This window comes from Balearica regulorum, chromosome 4 (genome assembly GCF_011004875.1).
Source record: "Balearica regulorum gibbericeps isolate bBalReg1 chromosome 4, bBalReg1.pri, whole genome shotgun sequence".
Lineage (NCBI taxonomy): Eukaryota > Metazoa > Chordata > Aves > Gruiformes > Gruidae > Balearica > Balearica regulorum.
Window position 1 is genome coordinate 55966794 of NC_046187.1, and position 13720 is coordinate 55980513.

Here is a 13720-nt window from a genome sequence, read left to right on the forward strand (position 1 = left end):
CAGCCACATCTCAAGGTAAAATCAATACAGTCATATTTCTATGGGGCTAATGCTGTTAGACCCAACACCCATTCATAGCCCCCTCCCTTCTTCCCCCACGCAGGCACAGGACTGTGCCACCCCTTGAGGTGACCTCCTGAGCACCCGGAGCTACTGAGAGCCACGGGCTGTCAGCACGTCCTCTGTGGTCTTCCTCGCTTATAACAAATTATGGCCAACTTTTACTCTGCCCTTAAAGTCAACATGAAACAGTTCCCTAGATAGTCCCACAATGAGTGTTATCTGCAGACTGTGGTATTTTGGAGAAAGAGAAAATGAGACTAAATATACAAGTACATTTTTCTTTCTTTCCAAAAAGCCATCTTTTTGTGGTGATGGCTTCTAACGCATATGTTCCAGTCTTTCTAAAGCTAGCACCACAACTGGAAGATGATATGTAACCAAGAAGATATTCTTCCTCTAAAAATATACTCTGCCTCTTGAATACTGCTTACTTTCAAAAAAAAGGCTGGAAGGTCTTAAGGTGACCACACCGAGAGTTCAGATTTCAGAGTGACTGTCTAAGTTTAATAGGTTAGAAGAGTTCAAATTACAAAAATAATTGCTATCTAAATCACACAGTCATAAAACCAAGGTGCAAAAAGCAGCACAGAAAGATTTTTTTTCTCCATTTGACATACTCACCAAACCTGCAATGGGGGTCGGTAGTCTATTGATCTTTTTTACCAATCCTGGCTTTATTGCATTCAGCAACCTGTTATGAGAAAAGAGTATTTATGAGTGGTAAGTCACAAAATCCAAATTATCAAACACTTGTCCCCAGCACATAAGGATTTCAATATGGCTGGAATGAAGGAGGTTCCTCTTTCTCCCCTCCTGAAAACACATGTGTGTACCCAAAGATCCATCATTGAAATGAAGAAAAACTAGGAGGAAAAATATCCATAGCACAGTACCACAGTAATATTTCTTTTATACCCTAAATGTATCTAGATCACATCAGTCTTCACAGGCTGTGGATGAATTTTGTCACATGAGACTGCCTCCATTGCCTAGAGGCAGGTCATGCCTAGAAGGGTCTGAGAGCAGAAACCCAGAAGGCATCTGGGTATCTCCCTAGCTTGGGAAGAACAGTCCAGCAGTTTCTGCATTGCAGGAAAGTGAGAAAGGATGTACACTTTGTGGGTGGTCTGTCTATTTTTCTGCACCTGTACTTGAAATTAAATGCCATCCTTGCATATGTTGTGGAAAACAGAGGTCCCCATAAAACATAAATGTGAGAAGGCAAATAGAAAGGGACTCAAAAAAACCCCACCTCATCTTAAGAACATCATTAGGCCAGTGATACCACAGCTGAACACTGTTCAGTGTCCAAAGATTAGCAACCCCCACCGAACAAAGCTTCCCACCACCCATGAACACACTATGAGAACTGTTGCCATGGCTTATTGTTAGAATATTCCAAAAATCAGTCAAGCCTCTAAAAGTGGGGAATTTTAATTATAAAATCCTGTTGCAACAAATACTGTTTCTTTACCACCCTTCCCCCCCAGAGAAAAAAAAAAGAATAAAATTCAACCAGGGATCGGATCAAGACACTCACTTCAAATTCAAGATCTTTGGAGAGAAACAAAGATGTCTATAATAATGTAAAACTCTCTAAAAATTAGAATACCTACTATGGAAGAGAAGAATCTCACTTTGTGCTGACACTGTCTCCATTCAAGAACTGACTCTTCTAGCAGCCTATTGTGGTGGTAAAAATATTAACATTTATGATTTGAGGGGTCTGGCTAAGTTTATCCTAACTAAAAGAACACTCCTTTCAACTAAAACCTCACAGCCTGTGATTGTTTCCAACTCCCCACTTCTGAGCTGAGATAACACAGGGCGTGCCATGCCTATAGGCTCCTCCAAGAGCCATCTCTCTGTATTGTCGCACCATTTAATGTTTGATTCCTTCCTAGGAGTGTGGCAGTTAGCAAGCTCATCAAGGAGTCCATCCCTCCCTCTGACTTTGTTAATATTGAAAAGATTGTTTTTCCCCACCTCTTTCTTTTTTTCCCCCCTGAAACAGTATATAGATTGGGTCTCTGCAATCACTTGGAGAGAATGGGGCGGGGGGGGGGGGTGGGGGGGAGCAGAGAGGAAGATGCTATTCTAAATATTTTTATGATCAGAGTTAACGAAACTCCTGTCCAACCTGCCCTAAACTGTACTTCTGTTATTACAAGTCCCCACATCTCCAACACCACCATAATCAGGAGTGGCAACAAACCCAATACAAATGACATTTTTGGGAGTTGGGAGTATTTTCTTGATCTTCTTGCAGTTAAAAACTCTAACCCAAGGTCATACAGATTGCTGTGCTTTTCCTGCCTTCTGCTTAAGGTAGAATCTAACACTATTATGTCCTAAAAACAAATTATGAAAGAATATACTTTTATATACAAACAATTCGCTTCCTCCCTCAGATGCACAGAATGGCAAGAAAAGAACCACACATCTCACTTCCTATAATCATCATTTTACTTCACAGATGACAAATAAGCATTACTTCTTTTTCCCCCAAAAGTCACAAGCCTTTCAGACTTGCACAGCAGCAACCCTATAAACTATTATTTTCCATTTAGCTGCTGCAACAGGCAACTTAAGTTTTTTTTTTTCTTTGGGGGGGGTGGGGTGGAGTTTTTTGTTTGGGGTTTTTTTTTCGTCAGAGAACTTCTTTCCAAATACTCTAGCTCTGTTGTGATTTCCATCTTCAATCTGCCTATTCTGTCTCAGAAAAAAAAGGATATATTAGCTAAAGCATCCTATTTTATTTATTACTCAAACATGAATACATTAGGCACCGTAATCAATATTGCAGGTGCAGTTCAAAAGCCATAGACAGTAATAGAAAGTAAAATAAAGAGGAATAAAGACGTCTTAATGGAAACTTCAAAGGCCAAAGATCATCCTAAATACATCTTCAAAAAGGCTTGTACAGGCTTCCCTGTGAAATATGGGAGAAGGATAAAATGAGAGGAAGGAAAGGAGCAGAGAATAAACAACATTTTAGATGGCCATTTGGAGTCTGAAGAGGGAGGAAATGGGATGGGGCAAGATGGAAAAGCCTGAGGAAGAAAGGTCTCTATTATTAAAAAGTTTACCTCCTGTTGGAAACATCTCTAAACCGTCTGGCATCAAAACCCCCAGGATTTGCTCACTGCAGAATGTGCCAAAGGAAGATTTCTTTCAGAGCAGACTGGCTGTTTCTAAATTATTGCCTCATCTAGAGCAACAGTCCAGATGCCAAAATATCGAGTGGCTTAAGCTTGCTTGGCCACCAACCTGCCTGAAAAACCGTACTGTTTATGCAGTGTCTCAATGGCCGCCTTCACTCACACAGTTACTATCTGTTCCTGCTTCTGGAAAAAAGCCGCTGAATACACCTCTTCCTACATAGGTCAATACACACAAACAAAATTTTCTGTGCCAATTTAGACTCGTATGGACCATCTGTCTCGATATGTAGTTTCATCAGCTCCGGCAGGTTTCTGTTGAAACACGGGGCAAACAAAAACCCTAACCATTTTGAACCGGGGACCTGGTGCAAGGCCCTTGGCCACAGCCCAGGGAAAAGCGCCTGCAGGGCAGAAAACACTGCCTAACGCATGCCTTCCCCTGGCAGCCCCCTACAACTGCACTCCCATGCTTTCTTGCCCCACCAACCCTTACCAAAGGACTTGGCTGCCCAGGGCCTCACGTACCCAGCCATGTCTCACGTTAAAGAGTTTGCAAGGAAGAAAACTTGCAGCGCACACCCTCCTCTGGCAGCCCCATTGCATCTGTAGCTCTAGCCTTTGTCTCTCCCAATCCTAGTCCTAACCCAAATCCTAACCCTTGGCTCATTCTGCGGTGAAGACACTCAGACATGACCCCAGTGACCAAGTTCACAGAGGAGAAAACATTTGCGGCCTAAACCTTCCTCCAGCCCCACTACGCTGGCCCCATTTCCAACCCCACTATAATTATAGCTCTGGGCTTTGTCACTCTCTCAGCCCTACTAGTGTACATTGACCTATTAATAAACATTTGCTGGTATTTTTCTGTACCACTCAAAAAAAGAAAAAATGTTGTAAAAAAACCCCACTGGTTACCATTCCAAAACCTTGGCAAACCAGTACATGTCAGAGTACCGTCCTGCCTACGGCACTGCAGACAGCATAAAAGTCAGACATCAGGCAATCATCAACAAGACCATAACCAGAAGCAGCTTTTTTTTCCTGCACTTAGCTGCACAGCAAGTCTAGATATCTGCACTGTAGGAATCTATGGACAGGGGAACTATTCCAGCATCTGTTGTCCAACCTCACAGTTATCTCTGAAAATTTTCTATGGCATCACATTACAAAAAACAAACAAAAAAATCCAAACAAAACAAACAAAAATCAACTTCTTGTTCTTCTGGAATCACAAATTTGATAACTTAAAAAAGCATCAGAAATCCTGCTGAATGGATTGTTCCAGAATATTAAATGAAATCTTAAAAAATATATTTGTATTGCAGCAATCCCCAAGAAAGGTATGGAAAACACAGTGGCAGGACAAGAGTTACAGGAGCAACATAGAACCTATCAGCTTCTACATCAGCCGAAACATACATTGTTCAGTGCTTCATTTTCACATTTGCTTCCATTACAGAAGAAAACCTTATCACCTTTGTACCAAGTCACAGAGGACAGGCAATCAATGTAAGCCTTGCTACAACACACATCCCCAGATCATGTTAAACAAGTTACATCCATCACCCATTCTTGCAGCAGGAAGACACTTGAGGGCACTTGCTCAAAAAAACACGCCGAGTCGATGGCATAGTAAGATCCTCTGCCTCAGACATCTGATCTGTCTGGCCAGTTTAGCAATACTGATCAGCCCACAAAAGACACCGGGGTCCCTACTGGGTCCTGAGTTGTACCAAGACTTGGAATGATCACTCGCTTCTCTGAGTACCTCCCAGCTTCTGCTGCCCCTGTCTCATGCTACCTCTTTCCTCCAAGGATGCAGTCTTTTTTCTTGTGCAGTAAAAATCATCAGGGTTCAAGTATATTCATCCTCGCAAGGGCATCGAGGGCAGACACACTGCTTGCTCCTAATGTAAACGTCAGGCCCCAGTTTTGCCCCAAACTACCACCAGCTGCACGCCTAGGTTTTCACAAGCACAAATTTAGTTCAGATTTTTGTACAGCTGTGTTTTACAAACATAGAAAATCCTCGAGTGGATATGCACCTTCTAAAGAACAAAGCAAAACCTTTGCTTTGTACCACTGTGTACCACATTCTACTATGCCAAGGTCTGTGAGCTACTGTATAAATGGTCAGAGAGTAGAAGTGTCAAAGTTGGCATGGAAGTGTTGTTTTTGTTGGGGTCTTTTTGTTTGTTTGGTATTTTTGTGGGCTTTGTTTTGTTTTTAAGGTATTGGTACTATTTTTCGTACTCCTGCATCTAGGAAAACAGATGTCAATGGGACAAGTCCAACTAAGCAGTCTTGAGAGATAACAAAACAGGACAATTTAAAATCTGCCATGATTTTCTCCTTTTTCCTTCCCCTCCTGTAAGATACTGTTAATTTAAGGTCTGACACCACACGGTGAGGGAATAGTAGTTGAAACAAACCATAAAACAATGTCCTTCAGTACTGTTTTCTAAAGGAGAATGTAGGTACATTCCCCAAGCTTGACCTTTTTGGTAGCTGGGGTTTGGTGACCACAAGACATTTTAGAGATAAGCGGCAAAACAAGTTTAGGGAGGACTTTTTAAAACTTTAGCTTTCAGTCCAATTTGTTTCTCAAGGAAATAATTCTGGAGTATTAACAGCTACTTATGCAAGAAGTTAAATGATATGGGGAGGAAAAAAAGAAACAACAGTAATATAAAGACTGTAATACTTCTCCTACTGAGGCTTTCTGGTACCTGATATGACCACTGTTTCTCTAACATGACCAGAAGGAAGATATGATAATGAAATCTCAAGGAACTTTTTAACAGTAAAAGGAGCAAAGACATGACAAAATCAAATACAGATAAAATAGTTCTTAAAAAAATTCAAAGAAAATATGCTGAAGGAAAAAAACCCCAATGGTCCCACCAAACGCCCAAAAGACAATAACCCAAAACAGGGTAAACCCAAGCCTTTTCAGGGTCCATCCACAAAACCCAAGTTTCTATACACACACCTGACATATTCTCCACACCCTTCATGGTCTCAGGTGGGATTTCTGCCCACCACCCCTGGCATTTATGCACCTGTCCTGAGTCAGGACAATCCTGTGTTCTTTACTTCTCAAAGTCCTCCTGCCACTTTCAGTCCAACATCCACACACCCCTTCTCGCTTTCCCCTGTGCCAGGTGCTGGCTTGGATTTTTGGATGGAGCACAGTAAGACATTGCATAGAAGCTAAAACCTTAGAGCTGCCTTACCTTACAGAAACAACAGGGAATGATGGAAGTGGAAAGCTGCTCCATTCCCACTCTTATAGGGAGAAGCTAGGTCATTTCCTTCCCCCGATAAAAACCAGCTCTGATAGGTATGGGGAGAATCAATTGCTCTATTTGGTGCTGTCCCCAAGGCTCGGCATTCCAGAAGATAAGGTATCTCCCCAGCAGGACAGACAAGCTGAAATCAGTACTAGCCACTGTGTGACTAACCTATGAGACCTTCCTGGGGTTGTTTATCACCAGTTAAGAATTTGAAAAAACTTCTGCCAGGAAGAGAAGGCGTTTCAGGCAACAGCTGATAAAAGATCTAATGAAAAGCACCAAGACAACTGCCCATGAAATTCTTGCAAGAAAGCGTCAGTTAAGAAAATATTCAGAGGATGGCTGCCAAAATCCAATCTCCAAGAAGACCTTGTTTTTAAGAGGAAATGGAAGAGAAGCACTTTCAAAGAATAAATGTCAGAAATGGAAAAAAAGAAAGGTTGAAGTGATGTGTGTTCACAGATCAATCCAGGCTAGAGGGATAGGTATCCAACAGAGTTCTTTGCTCAAATAACAGATCATATTGCGAAAAAGAAAAGCTGACTAATGACCTGATCTTAAAGTAAAAGGGCATTTCATATTTGAGGGTTCAGGAAATTCTATCCAGGGTAAACCTTCACCAAGACATTGCTCTTTTTAAATTAAGTTTTACAGATTTACATTCTAACAAGCAGCCTTTCAGCACTTGATAATTATTAGCCCAGACAACTTTGGTATCCACATATTTTAAACTCATGCTCTAGTGGCAGCTCCAAAATGCCCCCAAACAGTTGAAAAGGAGATGAAAACCACTATTAGTCTTAAAGATGAACAAATCACATTAAAACAGCAGACAATGAGAAGTCAAAATATTTTGTTGCAAAGGAAGTGGTAAAGAAGTTTCAAAATATAGAGATGTTCTTGAGGTCACAAAAATATTTTTGGGAAAACATTCTTAAGTGATTGCTAATGATGCCCCTGACATTATTTATTTAGGATCAGATGAACAAGGTGCTTTTTTAACAAGAAAGACAGAACTGAGTTTGTCCTATAAAGGGCTCACAGTCCAGTCTGATAAGTAAAAGGTGAATAAAGAACTATGCAACTGCGTAGGATTGAGAAAACAAGTATGCCAAACTCAGGATAGCACGAGTCTTGCCCTGCCAAAGACTAAAAATATGAACAAGATAGGGGCCTTGCAAAACAGCTCGATAGAGGCAACAGAGAAGATTGTGTAAATACCTTCACAAGCTATTTACACTGAACCTACCACCACAATGAATGTCATGAAGACTGTCCCATGCACCTATAGATTTAGAATTCACATGTAGTTTTACATTGAGTAGCAATGGCCATGGATAATTGCCCAAAGTATGTATCCAATATAATTTCTTAAATGTACCCTCTTGTAAAGCTGAAACCTCTCACAGGATTACCTTGCTTTGCACTTCAGCAACACCCTATTTGAATGGGTCAGTGTTCCACAGTCTCTTGCTCTGTCAATTACTGAGCTCCACTGAAAACACTCTACTATTTAGCCTGCTGAGATGCTTTTTTTTTTTTTTTTTTTTTTAACATAAATACAAAGACAGGCCATTCTGAGTCTACTCAAGCATGCCCCTCAATGGCTATTCTCTTCTCATGCACACAGCTGAGTATTATGGCTTACATTACCTTTGACCCCTCACCTAAACCAAACTAATAAATAGCTCTTCATTATAACACGGCAATAAAACTTAAAGATTAAAAACTCTGGGTTCATATAAAACTGTTTCAAATGTCCTCACATGAACCTAAATCTTAATGCTTAATGAGCCTTGGGGCCCGTCTCTCTAAACTGGAGACATGCCAACTCCACGATGCTGATAGTGTTTTGGCTTTACAACGCAGAGCCTGAAAACCGCAGGAGAACACCAGTCCCTTCTCACTTCAAGGCATGGGTCACATTCAAAACTTCAAGTAAGCCTATGAAACTCAAATACCTTCTTAGTTTCCAGGAATAAGAAATTCAAGCAAAAGCCTAATTAAGCCTAAGGGGCTGGGCATCCACTAACTTCTCCAGTGAGGTATCTGTCAAGACAAGAGTCTCTGCACTGTACACTACACAGCCAAGTGCTGAACTGATGCCAGGCCTATACCACTGACAGACAAGTCAAATAATATATCTGCAAAATCCTACAATCTACAAAGACGACCAAGTATTTGTTTTCGCCTACTAGGTCTCCATAACTGGCACAGCAGTTTCACATAAGTGACATTAACTTGCAAGAAGAACTTGATTTTTAAACAGCCAAACAACTGAAATGCCATCTATACAATGAAGGCTGTTCTCCATACCTAACGGTACCGCTGACTCAGAAGACAAAGTTTTACTATTCCATAGCATTACACTGGCACTGATCTGGCACATATCCAGCCCTTGCTGAAAACAGCATTCACGTCAGCCCAAAGCTTGGTCAGATGCACTATAACCATGATGCAAGCCCAAAGAAACTCTGCCCTCTGAGAAAAAGCAGCTCATTCATTACCAGTGACATGAAGAACAGAAGCCAAGGAGATTTCTTATTTTTAGATGATAATTATTCTCATGACAGAGAAAATGATAAATTCCATTAAGTAATTCTTAATCATAATCACTTTCAGCTCACTCAGCTTTATAGCCACACTTCAGTTTTTCTTTAAATACTATTAAAATAATCTATCTGCATGACTACTCACTTTTATTTTATTTAGAAGTAAAACCTAAAAAACTTTCTTGTACTTTTTCAGAGCATATATTCCTAGAGTGCACATCTGAAGTGAACTGCCTTTCCTACACAGTCCTACATGAGAAAAAGTGTAAAACTTTTTCCTTAAATAACTGTACATACCCAGTTTTACCAGGATTACTTAACAACAATTAAAACCTGTCTATTTGCTCTTTCAAAAAATAAGTAAAAAGTTACAGAGTCAAAGAATCCTGGTTTGAAACAATAAGCATAGTTTCCGCACATCTTACTAAGCTACATAACACCATGTGGTAATATACAAAATAGACATCTCTAAGTAACAAAGAAAAGTTTGGGAAAATGCTCATAAGCTGATATCCAGAACTGTATATGCAAGTGACATCCATCTTTAACATCCAGTTAAACATCCAGTTTTCCTCTTTCATATGTTTATGCCATGGCTTCTCAAGGTATGCAGTTAAATATACATTAGAACTTTCATGCTTGAGAAAAATCAAAGCTTTATCATGCCTGCATTTACTCTATAAATTGATTTACATGCATACATAAAATAGACAAGCAGCTAAGCTGTTGTACATACAGAACGCAAGGTATTATACACAAGCATGATGCTGTTGGACTCCACTGCAAAGTCAAATAATTTCTGCTGATATCTAAATCTGGATTGGGTTTGAGTTCGTTGTTTAAGGTCCTTTGCCCAGGATCCATGTCCCAGCTGTTGTTGTTACTCTCCTTTATGGCTTGGTCCTATTCCTGACATTAGACTCTCATTACAACTAATACAAACTTTCAGGGTGACTGGACTCCTGTACTGCTTGATTCCTGAGAAAGCTTGAGAGAAAATATGATCCAAATTGCATGTCAGAAATGCTTACAGATATATTGGATATTTATCACTCTTAGACAGTCATATCAAAGCAAGTAATTAACTTGGGTTTTCCAAGTTTCACATCCCCACAGAGACCTTTCTAACTGCTGAATGCCCAATGTGAAAGAAGGAATCCTGCAGTAGTAGAGCTGAGCAAGAGGATGGCAAAAAAAACGGAAGGGAACTGCTCACCTTAAAAACACACTTGCAAGAATATTAATGCAGTAATAATTGGGCAAGGTTGCAAGAAGATGTACATATCTTTGTTTTCATGTAGTAATTATTAAAGTTATTAATAGCACTTGTTGCATGGTTAGAAATAAAAGCAACTTCCTTATCTGCTGTTTCAGAAAAGCAACAAAACTACCCAAATTAGTGGGGCAGGTGGATGGAAACAAAATATACTTTTTCTTTTGCAATCAACCTTCATTCAAATGTCTGAATCTGTAGAATAGGAACACCTAAGATTGCAACAACCAGATGTAATTTATTCCTGATTAATCCTCTAGCTTCTTATGAGATCTGGGTCAAACCAAAATGTTAAAGCTATGTAACAAGAAAAAAAAAAAAAAAGAAAAAAGAAAAAAAAAGAAAAAAGAAAAAAGAACATGCACTGGAGTGAAAATTGGGAATTTCTAGTGATATTTCCTGCTACTGGTGTTGTATTCTTACCTCATATAGCTTTCCACCATGTTCCCCGGAGGGCACATTTGCCCACCCATGCAGCGGTGTAGCCAGGAAACTCCTCAGTCTTTGCATATGAGAATTTAATACACAAAGCAAGAACAGAGCAAGAATTGCCTCCACCTAGCTATGATGTCCCTTGCTGAAATCACCATCTGAACTGACGTCAGACAGCTATGCTAAAAAGCCATGAACTCATTGCTGACAAACAGAAATCAGTCACTGGCTTCTCAGCACAGCTGGGTGAACAATTGGAGCTGGCACTGTCAGGGCAACAGCACAAGTGGGCTTTCAAATATCCAGAAAGAAGGAAGGGCTTGTGTTACTCTCATCTGTCAGCTTGCCGCTTCATGGCCTCCTGCATTGTTTAAATCTGCTCCTCATGCTCCCGAGTTGAGGGCGGCAAGCTATAAAAGTGTCGTAATGAGGCCAGATCGCGTCACCAGCCGCAGTGTAAGCACTCCCAGGGCAGGCACAAGGCTTGTGGGTGCCGGTGGCTAGCACGTGAGCGCAGGGCTGCTCTGCAAGCCAGGCTGCTGGTCCATGGCACTTCCCTTCCAAGAGTCCAAGCTTTTGGCATCGCGCAGTTGTATTAGTTTTCATTTATTAAAATATGTGGATAGTTGCTAGACGTGAATGAATCATTTATAACCGGTGTAGTGATATCTGCCTGAGTTTGCAGGTTGTGTAGGCCACAGGCATCGGGATCAGCTGGAGGGAAGCTTGGCACTACTGTGCCTAAAGTTCCAACAATCCTGCTCTAGACACAGACAAAGATTTCCCCTGGGCCATTTTGCACATGTTCGGGGAATGGACTCTGTCATGGTGGCTAACCCCATCCCCTCCCTTCTGCAAAATGCCTGCAAAGTCAGAGGGTAGCTTGAGACATGTTTGGGAGACTCAGGGCATACTGGCTGTGTCCCCGTTCCTGACATCAGTTTCCAGTCCTCTAGCTGCTGGGATCCCTCAGGACTCGAGTTCACTTTCAGTCCTCATCGCACAATGGAACAGGCAGGAAAAAGACTGACACAGCCATGTGGAAGTAACTACCACTCACATGGACATCACCCACATAAGTGTCTGTCTATGAGTTGCCAGTTAACGACACTGTGGAGATAAACTGAGGCAAGTTTAGCTTCTCCCTAAAATGTCTACAAATCAGATAAACTAGATCAAAGGCTATGAATCCTTCCATCTTCAGAAACCTAAGACAGCTATAATTTCTTTCTTGATTCCGGTAGCTTATCAGAGACTTTGAGATCAGATTGTCATCTACTTGTTGAGGTCAGCCATGATGAAAGCACAACAGATTGGAAAGAGCTTGAGAGAGAGCTTAAATACCGCTAATTTTTGATCATGAAGTACCCAGATAGGTCTCTGATAAACCAGAAAACTTCTGTCTACAGAGACAATATTGCCTGTGGCAGCTTCACTAGCACTTATTCACTGAGCAAGAGACAAAAAAATTTACTACCAGTGCTTCACCTGGCAAAGCCTGTACTTTTTGAAGATACGTTAAGAGCTCACAGTGTTACACCCCAAATTTCTGTTGAGCTAGTTAGCTTAGAGTGGACTAGGAACCAGCGAGGAGCACGCTTTTATTGTTGGGCTCATAATTTGTTCATCATCAGAAAGCCAAACTTGAAGGCCAAATTTGTAGGTCTCTGGTTAATGCTCTGTAGACTATAGAGTTTTATGCACTAGCCACAGCTGCCAGGAGCAGAATGCAATTCAAACATCAGGGCCTCTCAGATTTGAGGTTGAGGAGACAGATCTTTTCATGTTGTTTACCACCTGTGGATAAGTGCAAACCAAAGACAAGCCATTTGCCCAACATCACTGAGCGATTTAGTAGTATAACCATGTGGTGTCCCTTGACTTGCTTATTACTGGAGCTGACAGCCTCTTAAGAAATACATATTTATGCATTTCATTAGCCAAACATCAGTTGGCTAAGCTGTACATCTTAAAGATTTACAGCATTTAAACCAGACTACCTCTGCTTACTTGCAGATAAGATTACAATCTAATCTCAAAACACACATCCCTTATTTTTCATGGAACACAATTCAACCTTAACATTTAAAGAGCACTGTGAAATGATTCAGCACACAGTACTTCCCTTGAACACACAGAGGAGAGAGATCTTGTGCAAGAGGCAACCCTTAAATACAAAGAGGTAAACTACATGCTCCTTCCGAGTTACACAACTTTTGATCAACAATAACAACTACTTCCCTCCTCCCAAAGCCACTCCTCGGCAAAGACATGCAATTACAATCAAACCAGATCATATCATTTCCTTTATGGTTTTTTTTTCCCCTTTCACAGTTAAAGTTCAAGCTGTCTGATTAATGACACCAGTGAGATATATAACAGTATTTACATGGGTAGGTTTCAAAGCTATCGTAAGCTACCTAGAGCTGAGTTACAGGATATTAGCTCAAATCTACTGCTGAAAACAGTTTCCAAGTTGCAGTATCTTTCACAGTATAAAACCTAACCAATAGCCGCAATGGTCCAGCTAAACATCTCAGGAGATCCATTTATAAATTTCAATACGCATTAAGTTCTGCACAAGCTTCATCCTTCTAGTGTGCAAAGACAGCTTTTACCAACTTCAGTGACAGCCTGCATGCCCAGGGAAAGAAATCGGTCCATACAGGTGATTCAGATCCCAAACTCCTGACATCCTGCATAGGATTTTCTAAGAACTACGAGCATTAGGGCACTCTTCCAAATTGCTCTTAAAAGTCACCAGCTTTGGCATTTAAGCCCACAACAAGCTTTTGGAAGACTCTGCCTAAAAACTAGCTAATAAAACCAGAGAGAAGCGTCCAAAAGTTAACTTGCATTTCTTGTCCAAAAATTACAAAACACATCTTTCAAATACACCTTTAGGTAAAAGTTAGAGGATGCTTTACCTTTCCAGAAACT

At 40.8% G+C, this 13720-nt stretch overlaps 1 protein-coding gene across 6 annotated transcripts in view; it reads right to left on the reverse strand.

Annotated features, from left to right (window-relative positions):
• LIMCH1 (LIM and calponin homology domains 1) overlaps positions 1-13720 on the reverse strand; it is a 183184-nt gene that overhangs the window by 101899 nt on the left and 67565 nt on the right. For all 6 annotated transcript variants that reach the window (XM_075752247.1, XM_075752246.1, XM_075752243.1 and 3 more), the window contains exon 3: positions 685-754. In XM_075752247.1, the coding sequence (XP_075608362.1) occupies positions 685-754 (70 nt within the window). The remainder of the gene's footprint in view (positions 1-684; positions 755-13720) is intronic.